Source organism: Plasmodium berghei (genome assembly GCF_900002375.2).
Source record: "Plasmodium berghei ANKA genome assembly, chromosome: 7".
In the NCBI taxonomy this organism is placed as follows: Eukaryota; Apicomplexa; class Aconoidasida; order Haemosporida; family Plasmodiidae; genus Plasmodium; species Plasmodium berghei.
Window position 1 is genome coordinate 634,091 of NC_036165.2, and position 14,018 is coordinate 648,108.

The window sequence follows — 14,018 nt, forward strand, 5'->3', positions numbered from 1 at the left end:
GCACTATTTAGTGCATTATATTCATATTTACTTTTATATTATATTATATTATATTATATTATATTATATTATATTATATTATATTATATTATATTATATTATATTATATTATATTATATTATATTATATTATATTATATTATATTATATTATATTATATTATATTATATTATATTCATATTTACTTTTATATTATATTTGTTTTGTATATGTTACACATAAGTGTGTATATTCCATTTTTATCATTATTATTATCAATTTTTTTTAATTTTATAAGTATCAAAGATATAAGAAAAAAAACATTGCATATAATATACAAATACATGTAAGTCATGTTTATTGATTCTACGGAAAATATAAATTATATATCGGATAAAAATGTATGTGAAATAAAGGAAGTAAATATTAAAAGTGGGTATTATATTATAGTTTTTTTTTTTTTTGAATGTAAATTGAAATAATCTATGTTTTATATAAAACGAAAACAATTATATAGATAATTTATTATAAAGATGAAAAAAAAAATTATGTACCACTTAACAAACTTCTAATTATATTATCCTTTGCTGAAGATATTGCTTGATTTAATGAAGTTAAATCTTGTATATCATTTTCATTCATATATAATCGATTTACTATAATACTTGGATTAGTTTCCATAATAACCCCATTATCAATAATTTCATCTAAAAGCAGATAAATTGAATCTAATTTATCTATTAATTGTTTTTTTCCAATATTATTATTTGTTATATTATTTAAAGAATCTTGAATTGCTTTCATAACTTCATATAAAACAAGTTCATTACTAGTTTCATCGCCAACAACATATATATATATATCGTTTATTGGTAAACATAATATAATGTATTGATTTGATACTAAAATTTCTATTTCATTTAATAAGGAAGATGTTTTTTTAATTTTATCAACTATGTCATGTTCAAATTGTTTTTGTTCATCTACTGTTTTTAAATTGTTATACGATTCGTCATAAAAATTATTCATATGTTCTTTACTATACAATTGATTACTATTCATAAAATTATGTTCACATTGATTTTTATTTTTATTTTTATCATCTTTATTTTCTAACACATTCGTATAATATTTTACTGCAATTCTGTTCCCATATTCATCTAATATTATTATTGCATCAAGTTGTTTTATTGATACTCCTTTCATTATGTATTTTTTCAATTTTGTTCAAAATATATTAATATATGTAATACTTTCACCGCAGCTTTAGTTATATATTATTATAGATAGGGATAATTCTTTTTTGTATTTATATTTTTTTTAAATCATGTATAATTTTTTAATAACCTTTTCCTTTTTTTATATTAAAAATCAAATATACATGTGTATGGATATGGATATTTTTGTATGTGTTAAATTATTGGAGTTATATATAAATTTTTTGTAACTCCATTTATTATTTTTATATTTTAATGAAATTACAATTTTCAAAAAAATAAATAAAATATTTTTTTCAAACTTTTGTAGTGCCATAATATAAAATAGATAAACACTTTTTTTTTTTTTTTAAATAGTTTTACTTTGCTTCGGTATTGCATATTTTAAAATAGCACTTATTATATATTGACAAAAGAAAAATATATATAATAAAATAATATATATATTTTATTTTTTATTTTTATTAATGTTTGATATTTCATGATATATATGAAGGATTTTTTTTATATTAATTTATAACCATTGATATCTTTACTATAGATCATAACCCTCTGCTTAAATTATCATATAACATTCACTACAATACAAAATTCAACCAATCCAAGTTAGTTAACATATATTTAAGTAAATTAACAGATTTATATGTGCATCTTTCATTTTTTTATTCATATAATTGGACTATTTTTAAACACTCTATCTATATCTAGCCATTCTCTCTAAATATTATTTTTTTTATTTTTAAATATAAAAAAAAAATAAAGTGAAAGGCGTAGACAAACATTTTCCCGTATCTCTAAACTCAAACAATATCAATTTGAATAAGTATATCATACTTATATATTTATCCGAATAATTTTTTTTTTTTTAAAATGTCACATTTATATGAGCAAGTATATAAAAAAAGAAAATACTATGATAGGGCATTATGTAATGATTATGAAGATTGGTTAAATAAAATACAATATTCTAAAACTGTTTACATCGGGAACTTATCCATTTATACAACAGAGCAGCAAATATACGAGGTTCGAAAAGCACATTTTATGAAAATATGTGAAGAAAAAACATATTTTATTTTATTTTATTTTATTTTATTTTTACTTTTTTTTTATAGCATATGAATAAAGCTGGAGACGTCGAAAACATAATAATGGGATTGCATAGAACTGAAAAATCGCCCTGTGGTTTTTGTTTTGTAGTATATAAAAAAAAAGAAGGAGCAACACAATCTGTTAACTTTCTTAACAATTCAATATTAGATGGGAGGATAATAAGAGTAGATGAGGATTTAGGAGTAATAGGGAAACGAAAATATGGACGAGGTAAAACGGGTGTTCAAAAAAGAGATGAAAGAAATAAACATTTTGATGAAGATAGACCAGTAGTACTTGATAACTTAGCACAACATTTAATTACAAAAAAAAGAAAAATTAATAATAATAGTTATCATTATTCAAATGTGTACAATATATATCATCCATATGAAAGAAATGTCAAACCAAGAATTTTAACAAATAATAATTTTTATCCAAATAATTATCAAAATTCCAAATCTGTAAATTTAAAACCTGTTGTAACATTATACCCAAATGTTCAACACTTAATGACATACAATAGAAATAAAAACAACAATCCATATAATTATAATTATAAAAAAGATAGAAAACCCAACATGTGAATTTATTTTGTTTGAAAATGTACATGCTCATACATGCATGTGCTATAGTTATATCAAATATGTTTGTGTATTTTTTTTATAACATTTTAATTATTTTTTGTTTTCCATAAACCATTTGACTATCCCTTCATTTTACAAATATACTCTTAAAAAGAGAAATCCCAAAAAGTTTAAATAAAAAAAAAAAAAAATTCATTCCAATGTGCTACATATTATGTACGTACATATGGATGCCCAACACATACATTGGCTTGCTATTTTTTTAAAAAAATTAAGAGAAATGTGTAATAAATAAAGTGCACACAAATATATCCTCATAATATATATGCCAGAAATTATGTTTAAAAATATTTAAAAATTGATTTGTGAAATTCATCAAAATCTTTTATTCCTTTTTTTATTTCAAAATCTATAAAATTATATTTTAAATTTTTAAAAAAATTAATAATCTGTGCATTGGTGGATTCATAAGAATTTAATCGGTGTAAAATCGTTTCTTCATTGTCATCACTTCTTTTAACTAAATCTGCATTTCCTTTACAAATATGGCAATTTTTAGATGGCAAAAGTGGAGGCATATCAAAATTTTTATTTTTTATATCAACAATATTGAAGCAATTATTGCAAATAGTACAAATTCTTCTTCCTAATAACTTTTTAATTAGTATATATTTTGGAGAAAATATATTAACAAATAAATCAATACTTGTTATTTTTATTAATTCTTTACTTTGGTTTATATTTCTAGGAAATCCATCTAATATAAACCCTTTAAAATTGTTTGTATTATTAATAGAGCATTTTTTTATTTCCTCATCAACAATATGTGTTATTATATTGTCTGGAACTAAATTTCCACTATTGACTATTTTACTTATTTCTTTCCCAATTAATGATTTTTTTTTTATTTCATTCCTTAAAATATTACCTATATTTATATGTTTTAATTTTTCTTTTTCTGCTAATATTTCAGCAAATGTACCTTTACCCACCCCTGGCGCCCCAAACAATACAATTCTCATTCCCTAACTTTTAGTTTATTTTTAATTTAATTTGAGGCTTTATAATTATGTTTCACTTTACCCTATCTACAATTTTTCGGCATGTTTCTTTCTTTATTTATTTTTCCCACATTTATTTCATTTAAAAGAAAACACCTATTTTATACATCAATGGATATACATACATCGAGCAATGTATACGTATATGGTATTTCTTATACTTTTCGTTCTTTCCAATTTATGAAAAAAAAAGCATATGCTGTATATTTGCAATTTCATAAATGCTATTTCACATTTTCACTTTTTTTAAAAAATAATATGTATTTTATAAAATAAAGGAAAAATAAGTAAATATAGTAAAGCAACACTGTTAGGTGCATGTGGAAATATAGAGCTTCGATTGATTATCCATTTATTTTATTATTTTTTTTTGCTTAATTATTGCTAATATAATATACTTCAAAATAGTTATTAAAAAAATGAGGATTAAAAGTTTGTTTTAATTTGCTTTTTTCATATAACAAATGCACAAAACGTTAATACATCGTGCTTACAAAATGAAATTAAAAAATACTATAAAAAACAAGTAAAAAAAATACAAATAACTAGCTATGATAAATAACTAAAATAATATATAACAATAAAAAAATATGAACAATTCATAATTTTCTTACGCTATTTATTGCACACAAAATTATCCTTCTTCCTTTAGCTTTTTCCATTTTATATATATACGTTTCCTTATAGAACGATTTTTTATAATAATGTTAGCATAGTAATAGAAACAATAGTTCTGGCTATCAATAAATTGGCTGGTCATTATTCATGTATATATATAGCGAATTTATTTGGATCGGTTAAATATGTGTGCAATTTCACTACGCATTTCAGTTTGCAATTTTTTTCGCAATTTCGTAATTTTTATTCTTTCTTGATTTTCAAAATTACCCATACAAATAGTCCGATATTAGGTAGTTTAAGTTTTTCCTGAACGATCTGAACAAGTCATATTTTATTTTTTGAAAAATTTTGTTGACATAAAATGTGAAAACGCTGGTTTGTGTGGAATAAAGTTTTTCATCATACATGTGGCTCGTGGGGACAAAAAAAAGGTTGTGAAATTCTTTCAGTTTATTATCATTTGCCATATTTAATAGCATTAATAAACTTTCAAACGAGTTTAAAATTATTTGTGGTTTTGGAAGGATATATTCAGTAAAATGACCTTTAAAGCTTGCTATAAAAAGTTTATAAAAATAATAAGCATGCTCATAGGAAAAGAAAATAGGTATATATTTTTTTTTATCAAGGGTTTCAAGTTGTATATATAAATACAATTTTTTTTCATCCTTATTAGTGTGATTTTCTGTTTCGGGCCCTTCTTTTTCATATGCTTCCTTAATTGTGTATGTTATAAAAGTATTTGGATACAACTCAACTTTGACTTTTTTAAAATTTTTTCGAAAGAATAATTCATAAAAAGTTTTCTTAATAGTTGATTTGCGCAAAGTTATTTTATTTATATAATATATTGGTGTGCCATAAAATACTTTTTTATTTTTTAAAACATTTTGTAATTCGTTATAATTGGGTACTAAAACAAAATCAACTTTCGAACTTAACGATTTTTTTAACTTTAGAAAATAATCAAGGTTGGTAAATTTTACTTTTGATCCAAAAAAAAGTTTATCATTATTTTTATCTTTTAAATTTTTATTATATAAATGAGCAATATCGTCTTTGTATGCTTCCGCTGTTTTTAGATCAAAGAAAAATATTCCTATACAATCATTATTGTGTATTTTATTAAGGTCTATTTCTTTTCTGACTTGTTCATTTTTTTTTATTATAGGAAACAGCAAGCTATTATTATAATTTTCTAAAATTATATCATCGTATAAATTTTGATTAAATTCGGTGTTATTATATTCGATAGATTGGGTGGTTGTATTTTTTCCAGCCTGGTTATCTATTCCATAATCTGGATCAAAGGACAAAATAACTTCATCAAATTTGTTTGTAACTACAAATAATGGAACATTTTCTAAGTTTTTGATTTCATATTCATTTTTTTTTTTATAAAAAATAAAATTAATTTTATTTAGTACATTGTTTTTTTTCCAATTAAGTGATATTTCTTTTTTAATAGGGTTTAATATATGTGCATTTTTTTTTAATGTTATAATTTTTTTGTTCCAAACAAAGAGCAAATTTAATATAGCCCACAAAAAACAACTAGTTAAAAAAAGGAAGCGCATTTTACAAAAAAGTTATGCTTTTCCAAGCTCTGCAACTTCCTTCTTTTAGTTATAACCAGTTGGCTACTCAAATAAAAAACAACAAGCATGTTGGTTAGTAATTTCTCTCATTTCATTATTGATATATTTAAATTTTGTATTGTAAATTAAAAAATTATCTTAAAACAATATAAAATTTAAAAGATATATCACAATTATAAAGGCATGAACATTTTCCCATTTCAGCTATTTACTATCTTCATTTTCCCTTCCTATTGTTATGCATACATATTTATTCACTTATGTGCTTTTTTATTATTCATACAAGGGATATCCCCATAAAATTATAAATAATTCAAAAAAAAAACAAAACAATTACATTTACATATACAAATCATACATTTCTTTTATATTCATTTAACCTTTTATTATATCCAACCTTTTGGGGAGTAGCTATATTATTTTTTTTCAATAATTAAATTTATTCAATATATGTGTGTAAGGGTGATTAAAATAGCAAATGGAAAATGTTTATGTTCTATTATTTCGTAGCTATATTATATGGATAAAAAATAAATGAAAAACATATGTAAATTTAGCAACTCAAAAAAAATATCATAAATATTTTTTGGGGTAAATTAGTTAGTTTTTTTATTTATTAACAGGACTATCTAATTAAAAACTATTTCATATTTAGAACAGTCACTCATTATATAGTATATTTCCATACCTTATTTTTATTTATTTAAAAAAATGTTTTTAAACTTTTTATCTTTGTGACATACACTTGCAAACTTATTCACTTCCTTTACGACTCAACGTTGTGAACGTTTTTTTTTTTTTTTTATTGGGAGAATTTATATATACCAGTATATTTTCTATACATATTTTATGTATGGATATGGGTAATTATATTAAAAAAATATATTTTTCTTCTTAATAAGTAGTAAAAGTTTCTTTTTTTTTAAGGCAAAAGTGAAATAAACGAAAATAACGCACATGCATAATATATATGCATATCCATATACATATATATTTGTATATGTAATTTGGAAAATGCATGTATATTGTTCATATTTTTGTGATACAAAAGATATATGTATACATGCACATATATACAGTTTTCATCAAAAAGTTTCGTTTAAAAATTTTTTAATTAAAAAATATTATTATTATTTTTTTTTTTTTAAAATCAGTTCCTCTCGATTTGTATACAACACTTTCTATGTTTATCTACGTTTCTTTAATTTAATTAATTGTCTTCTTTTCCAATTAGCTCTTATAGATGGTCTACTTTTAGCAGACAAATGTCCTTTAACACGTAAACCTCTATATTTCTTTCCGGCTGAAGTTAAACCTCTTAATTCTCTATGCTTATGTACTGAATCACATATCCAGTTTATACTAGGATTATTTCTTACTGCATTATGCATTGGATCGACTAATATAACTTCATAATATTTATATACTGCATCTTGACCTACCCAATAACTATTTAAAACTCTTAAATTTCCGCAAATACTTTTACCTACTTTCCCTTCAGCAACACTTTTTAAATTTCGTGCTGATTTTTGTTTATGAACACCTTGATGTTTTGGTTTTCCATGAACAACACCTTTTCTTACTCTCTTTTTTCTATCACCTCGTCGAACTCTTACTCTATATATTACAAATCCTTGGAGAGCTTTATATCCTAATCGTTTTGCTTTATCTGGTCTGCTGGGTTTGGATACTCTATGTACAACTGGCAATTGCCTGTGAACAGATGCAAATTATATATACATATATAATAAAATTTATATATACTAACAAGTTTGGAATAAAATATGTTACTCTAACAACTATATTGCATATTATAAATTTTTTTTTTAGTGTATAAACAATAAAAAGTGATGTCAATATGCCCTGATCACAAGTTCATAGCTTTAGGACTCGAATCGACGAGTACATATAAAGTTACAAAACATATTTGTATATATATATATACTTTATTTTTTTATTTATTTTTTTTGTTGATGAATTTACCTATATTCCCAAGTTCTGACACGTAGCAAAAAATGCATAGCATCTGATTGTTTTTTTTTCCATATTTCTTGAATATACTTGTATGCTCCCATTTTTTTTTTTATTAGTTTAAATGTTCATGTAAATAATGTTTATATGTTTTTTATATACCATACATAAATCTTTAATTTGGTATAATTCTTTATTTTTCTAATTTATAATATTTATTATTATTTTAATTTTAATTTTTATAAATATAATTTTCTTTTATTTTACTATTATTGCAAATTTTTATGCTATTAAAAAAGGTGGGAAAATTATAGATATGCATATTTTTTATTATTATATATATATATGCATTTATTTATCATATTTAAGAACATTTACCGAAATCCATAAAAATAATAAATTTATATACTGCCAATAAATAAAAATATATTACATAATAAATATACCAAGCATATATAAAATGTTATACTATATATGTATTAATATGTTTAACCAATGGTATGTAGTATGTATATATATATGCAATATTTTCTTTGATTTTTTTTTTTTGTTTATATTTTCTATAACGAAGAAGGTGCTTGGAATATAATATTAGCCTGCTATATGAATTATATGATATATTATTTATTGTTCATAAAAAAATATCCCCCGTTTTACTTTTTTCATTATATATACTATATATTATTTGTACTTTTATATTTTTTTATATGCACAAGGGTTTGCTTGGTTTGGTTTGCCAATTCTCTAAATTATTCTTTACTATTTATTTATTTATGTATGTACGTACAACATAATATATAAAAAAACATTTTATATATGTACAAGTAAACGAGCCATTTCATGAACATTTTTTTTATATAAAAAAATATTATACGCTTATTAACATGAGTAAAATTAGTACATATTTTATTATGGAAAAATTGTCATTATTATAAGCACGCAAACTTGATTAAGATATTATATACCGTATTTAGAATATACGCAAAGATTGTATACTTTTATTTTTATTATTCACAGTTTGGGTTTTATTTTATTTTTTCCATTCCCTCCATATTTTTTCTCTAATTTTTTATAGCCCCCAATCTCACTAATGATTGCATGTTGGTGTACCATATAATTTATATATTTTTTTTTTTATAAATAATTTTTATTTGTTTCCCCCTTTTTAATAATTTATGATTAAAATTGTATATTTAAAAAAATATCACATTTAATGGATTATATATATATTTTTATTTTTTGTTTTACAGTGTTAAGTTTTTATTTTTCGATATTTTTTACATTAGTTAATTTTGAGGGTTTTCAACCGAATTTGTCCCTCTTTTTTTATAATAAGATTAATTAAAATAGTGTTGTAAAAAAAAAAGAAGAGGGGAAATAAAAAAAATAACTAATAATGTTGTTTACTATTTTTTCCTAAAATTACAAGAGCAAAATTTAATGTTCTTAATTAGAATATAATACCAATTTTATGCAAACTCGCATGTATAAAATGCATATATGTGAATATCTATAGATTTTAATGGGGATATTTTGGTAAATTTATAATTTTACAATTTTTTAATTACATATCATATTGCACATAGTGAGAAGAAATATGCATGCCATGTAATTAAATTAGGAAAGGTTAAACTGTAGGGAACAAAAAAAGACAAATTGTTTTAAATATGTAAACAAATGAATTAATATTATTGTATATATATATATATATGGATTTGTAACACTGACTATAAAATAACAACAGAAAGTGTGAAATCACATATTCACGTGTATATCTATTTTAAAAATACAACAAAAAAAAGAAAGGAAAAAAATAATATATTGTTCATTATTTGTTCTTTACTTTGTTTTAATATATCATCATATTAGCCTCTGTATTATTAAGTCAAACTTTTCATTTTTATCAATCGATATAAACATACTGTGCAAATATACTGCATACACATGTATATATTGTAAATACTTATAAACATTGTGGATTTGTATTTTCCTTTTTCCGATTTGCTTAAGCAATGGATAAATAAAAAATAGCGGTAACATAGCGAACAAAATTAGAAATATGACAAATTCAGAAAACAATAAAAAAAATATAAAAAAGTTATTACAATGACAGGTAAAAGCAGCAAATCCTAGAGTATATATTTAAAAAAAAAAAAATATGTACATATAATATATATATAAATACAATAAAATCATACGCAATTGTATGTGTGTAGATAGCAGTATAAGCTATCAAAATGTTTATGAAAATTAATTCGTTTAACATGTAAGTGTAAATTATAGTTTGTTTATAGACTAGGGGCCACCAGTTATGTATATGTGTGTGCTTATAAAGTATCGTTAAAAAGTAAAATGAATAGTAATGTAAAATGATAACAATAACGAAAACGTCAAAAATAAGCATAAGCACACATAGGTATTTACTCATAAAAAATATTTTTTTGTAAACATACGTGCATATATATATAATATATATGTAATTATGTTAACATACAATATTCTAAAAATACGGGGTTTCATTTATCATATTTTTCCCATTTTTTATAATCGAATAAATAAATAAATAAATACAAAAAAAGAAAAACGTTAAAAAAGCATCAAATATTTGAAAACTTGAAAATTTTGAAATGAAAAAAAAAAATAAATATATGCAATATATATGTGCATAGTTATATATACACTCATAAGTAATATAAAATGTAGAGTAGTATTGATAATATCTTCAAAGACATGAAAATTAATGTTAATAAAAATGTGTGCATATATATTTGATTCATTTTATTTTTCAAAAGTACGAAAAAAAAGGAAATATGTTATAACCATAAAAATAAACGTTTATAAATGAATTATATACACAACACATGAGATATAAGTATAAATATATTAACGATTAAATAAGTACTATATACTATATATTTATGTGTGCAAACATATTTAACCCACTTATTATATATCAACAATTAATTGGGCTATATGTAAATTAACTAGCAATATTCTTCATTAAAGTTGTACATAAAACATAATATGTATTTATTTATATTTACGATTGGTATATTTTATGCTTGTACACATATTTATACAAATGGTTAATATTAATATATTTACATATGTAAATAAACATACACATAAAATATATGTATGAATATATATTCTGTTTCCAATATTATATATTAAAAATTTTTGTTAATTATTTTTATTCTATAAAAACTTTTATTTTTTGATTATTCAATGTCCCTCCATCATATCGGCCTATAAAAAAAAAAAAATATATAAACTATTATTACCAAAAAAGAGTATATAGAATTCCCCTATTTCCACAATTACAAAACTTATATTTATTGAAAGTGGAAAAATAAATTTAATTGTTTAAATATGATACTTGCTGCCAATGCTGCGGTTTCGATGTTTGGGAATGTCACGTAGGCACACCCTGAATGCTCTCCCTAAAAATATTCCGAAAAAAATCATAAATAAATGTGTGATAACATATAAAATAAAATAAAACAAATAAAAATATATAACATGTACAGGCAAGAAAAATACCTTGCTGGTCATCATAATTCCAGCTCCTAAAACATTCCCCATACATTTAAATGTTTCCATAATATCTCTTGATGTTAAATTTTTTGGTATCTATATGAAAGTAAAATATTAATAAAGTATATGAATAAATTTATTTTCCATATATGTGGATAGAATATGATACTCTTTGGGCTAAATATAAACAAATAAATCATTCATTTAATATAATTGTTTTGAAAAAAAAAGTAATGCATATTTACATTTGTAACGATTATATTATGTGGTTTTGTATCATAAGGTCCATTGCCCATTCTAATTGGCTTATCCTTATAATTTATTTTCTCTGAGTTATAATCATCTAAACAAATATGAACATATATAAAATATGTATATGTGTCATAATAGTAAAATAATATTTTGAGAAAATAATGGATGAAATATTTTACGTGTTGAAGTTTTCGGATTTCCATGATAAGGATTGTTTGGAATAGGAGGGTGTGCGGCGCCATTCCAGGTATTTATGACTGAATAGTAAAATGATAAAAATAGTCGATAAAATAAAGAGATGAAATAGTCGATAAAATAAGGAAATTAAAGAAGGGTGTTGAGCTTTAAAATTACCTGGTTGGTAATACTTAGGAGCATTATTATGATCAGTATTATTTTGATAGTTTGGGTAGTATATTTTATCTTCTATATAATCTGTTGGGCGTAAATTATTTGGTTGGTAATAGTTAGGATTGGGTGGAATTGATATATTTGAATATTGTTGTTTTGTATTTGATGGAAATGAAAAATTATTATTATTGTGTTGTATATCCATGTATGGATAATCTTTATTTTTATTTATAGAATTGTTAGATATAAGGGTATGTTTTCTTTCGATCTGTATATTAATTGGATTATTTGTTTGTTGGGTTGGTGCTGGCATTAATGTTGGAGATGCCACAACATATAATTCTGATTCAGAAATATTATTCATTTTATAATTTTTTTTAAAACTATTATTATAATTATAATTAGGGTTTGTTTGTAAATTTACTTTTATATTTGTGTTAGTACATGGTAAGGAGTTTATACCAGAGCCATGGTTATAAATATTTGAAGTATATGGGGGAGTTGGACCATGAACAGACCCAATGCTTAAACTTTTGTTGTAAATTTGTGATTCATTTATTCTATAATGTGGATTGTTATTAATATTATTTGGATAATTACTCATTGAAATTATATCATTATTAATATCAGGATTGTTTGTTTGTTTTTTTAATTTCCAATTTTGTTGTTTTTCTTTTGGAATAAATGGAGGTGGTGGTGGAGGTGGAGGGTGAGTAGGTGGAGGCGGACAAGCCAATGGCCCATTTATTTTTTTTTTTGTTTTATTTTGAATTACTTTTTTATTATTTTTTTGGCTAGTTTTTGAAGATATGGATAATTTTTTCTTTGGCTTCTTTAATAAAACTTTCATTTTATTTTTTTTTTCATCCTCATTTTTTTCATCAGTTTTGTCGTCGATATTAGAAAAATCACTATCAGTCATTTCAGACAAATCTTTTGGGGTTTCCATTTTGCTACTCATTGTGTATGAATATATATGTATATGTTTTTTTTTTTTTTACTTAACAAAAATGCAAAATAAAAATTTTAAGTATTGTATAAAAATTATAATTGGAAAGCACCAAATATAATCAATACTTAAACATATATGCACATACATATAAAGTACGCCATTTATGCTTGTATATTTATAAAAAAAAAAAATAATTAAGAAAATGGGATAACTTCAATATAATATATACAACAAAAAAACTTAAATGGCATTCATTATATGTGAATAAGTGGGAAAATAAAAAAAAAAAAAAAAAGGAGGAAAATTCTCTCCTTCATATTCATAGGGAATTAGTAAACATTTTATGGATTATAAATATGTATGTATATATATAAATATGTATGTATAATAGATAGATATGTATGTATAATAGATAAATATGCATGTATATATGTAATATTATATAGTAATAAATGTAAATATAATATAAAATAATGGACATGTATATATTTATTTAAAGAAAAAAAAATTAACATATATTTTTTGCAACATTAATAAAATGTTAATATACTATGTATTTTTTGCGTACACAAATAAATATATTATAAGTGCTATTGTATAGGTAGCATTTTGCCCAAACTATTTTATAGAAAAAATGATATTTAAAAAAATAATTTAAAATGTTTAAAAATGTATAATTAAATGTATTAAAATAATTTAAAATGTACAAATACATATGAAAAAATATTAAAAAAAAAAATTATTTTAGTTTGAAAAATATAAATAAGTAGCGAGAATTAAGTACCAAAATATCGAAATACT

At 22.1% G+C, this 14,018-nt stretch overlaps 6 protein-coding genes across 6 annotated transcripts; 1 reads left to right on the forward strand and 5 right to left on the reverse strand.

The window, feature by feature from the left end:
• Positions 1-524: 524 nt before the first annotated feature.
• PBANKA_0717400 (coatomer subunit zeta, putative) lies at positions 525-1,184 on the reverse strand (the record flags this gene model as incomplete). Its single annotated transcript, XM_034564088.1, has 1 exon — positions 525-1,184. The coding sequence occupies one exon, from the start codon at positions 1,182-1,184 to the stop codon at positions 525-527; it is 660 nt and encodes a 219-aa protein (XP_034420919.1).
• Positions 1,185-2,065: 881 nt separating this feature from the next.
• PBANKA_0717500 (nuclear cap-binding protein subunit 2, putative) lies at positions 2,066-2,874 on the forward strand (the record flags this gene model as incomplete). Its single annotated transcript, XM_034564089.1, has 2 exons — positions 2,066-2,221; positions 2,311-2,874. The coding sequence occupies 2 exons, from the start codon at positions 2,066-2,068 to the stop codon at positions 2,872-2,874; spliced, it is 720 nt and encodes a 239-aa protein (XP_034420920.1).
• Positions 2,875-3,215: 341 nt separating this feature from the next.
• On the reverse strand, positions 3,216-3,896 carry PBANKA_0717600 (GTP:AMP phosphotransferase, putative; the record flags this gene model as incomplete). The annotated part of the gene is made up of 1 exon (XM_034564090.1): positions 3,216-3,896. The coding sequence occupies one exon, from the start codon at positions 3,894-3,896 to the stop codon at positions 3,216-3,218; it is 681 nt and encodes a 226-aa protein (XP_034420921.1).
• Positions 3,897-4,819: 923 nt separating this feature from the next.
• Positions 4,820-6,133, reverse strand: PBANKA_0717700 (conserved Plasmodium protein, unknown function; the record flags this gene model as incomplete). The annotated part of the gene is made up of 1 exon (XM_034564091.1): positions 4,820-6,133. One exon carries the CDS (start codon positions 6,131-6,133, stop codon positions 4,820-4,822), a length of 1,314 nt encoding a protein of 437 aa, XP_034420922.1.
• Positions 6,134-7,341: 1,208 nt separating this feature from the next.
• On the reverse strand, positions 7,342-8,229 carry PBANKA_0717800 (60S ribosomal protein L15, putative; the record flags this gene model as incomplete). The annotated part of the gene is made up of 2 exons (XM_034564092.1): positions 7,342-7,867; positions 8,138-8,229. The coding sequence occupies 2 exons, from the start codon at positions 8,227-8,229 to the stop codon at positions 7,342-7,344; spliced, it is 618 nt and encodes a 205-aa protein (XP_034420923.1).
• Positions 8,230-11,318: 3,089 nt separating this feature from the next.
• PBANKA_0717900 (RNA-binding protein, putative) lies at positions 11,319-13,226 on the reverse strand (the record flags this gene model as incomplete). The annotated part of the gene is made up of 6 exons (XM_034564093.1): positions 11,319-11,374; positions 11,505-11,568; positions 11,669-11,758; positions 11,908-12,005; positions 12,094-12,171; positions 12,269-13,226. The coding sequence occupies 6 exons, from the start codon at positions 13,224-13,226 to the stop codon at positions 11,319-11,321; spliced, it is 1,344 nt and encodes a 447-aa protein (XP_034420924.1).
• Positions 13,227-14,018: the final 792 nt, after the last annotated feature.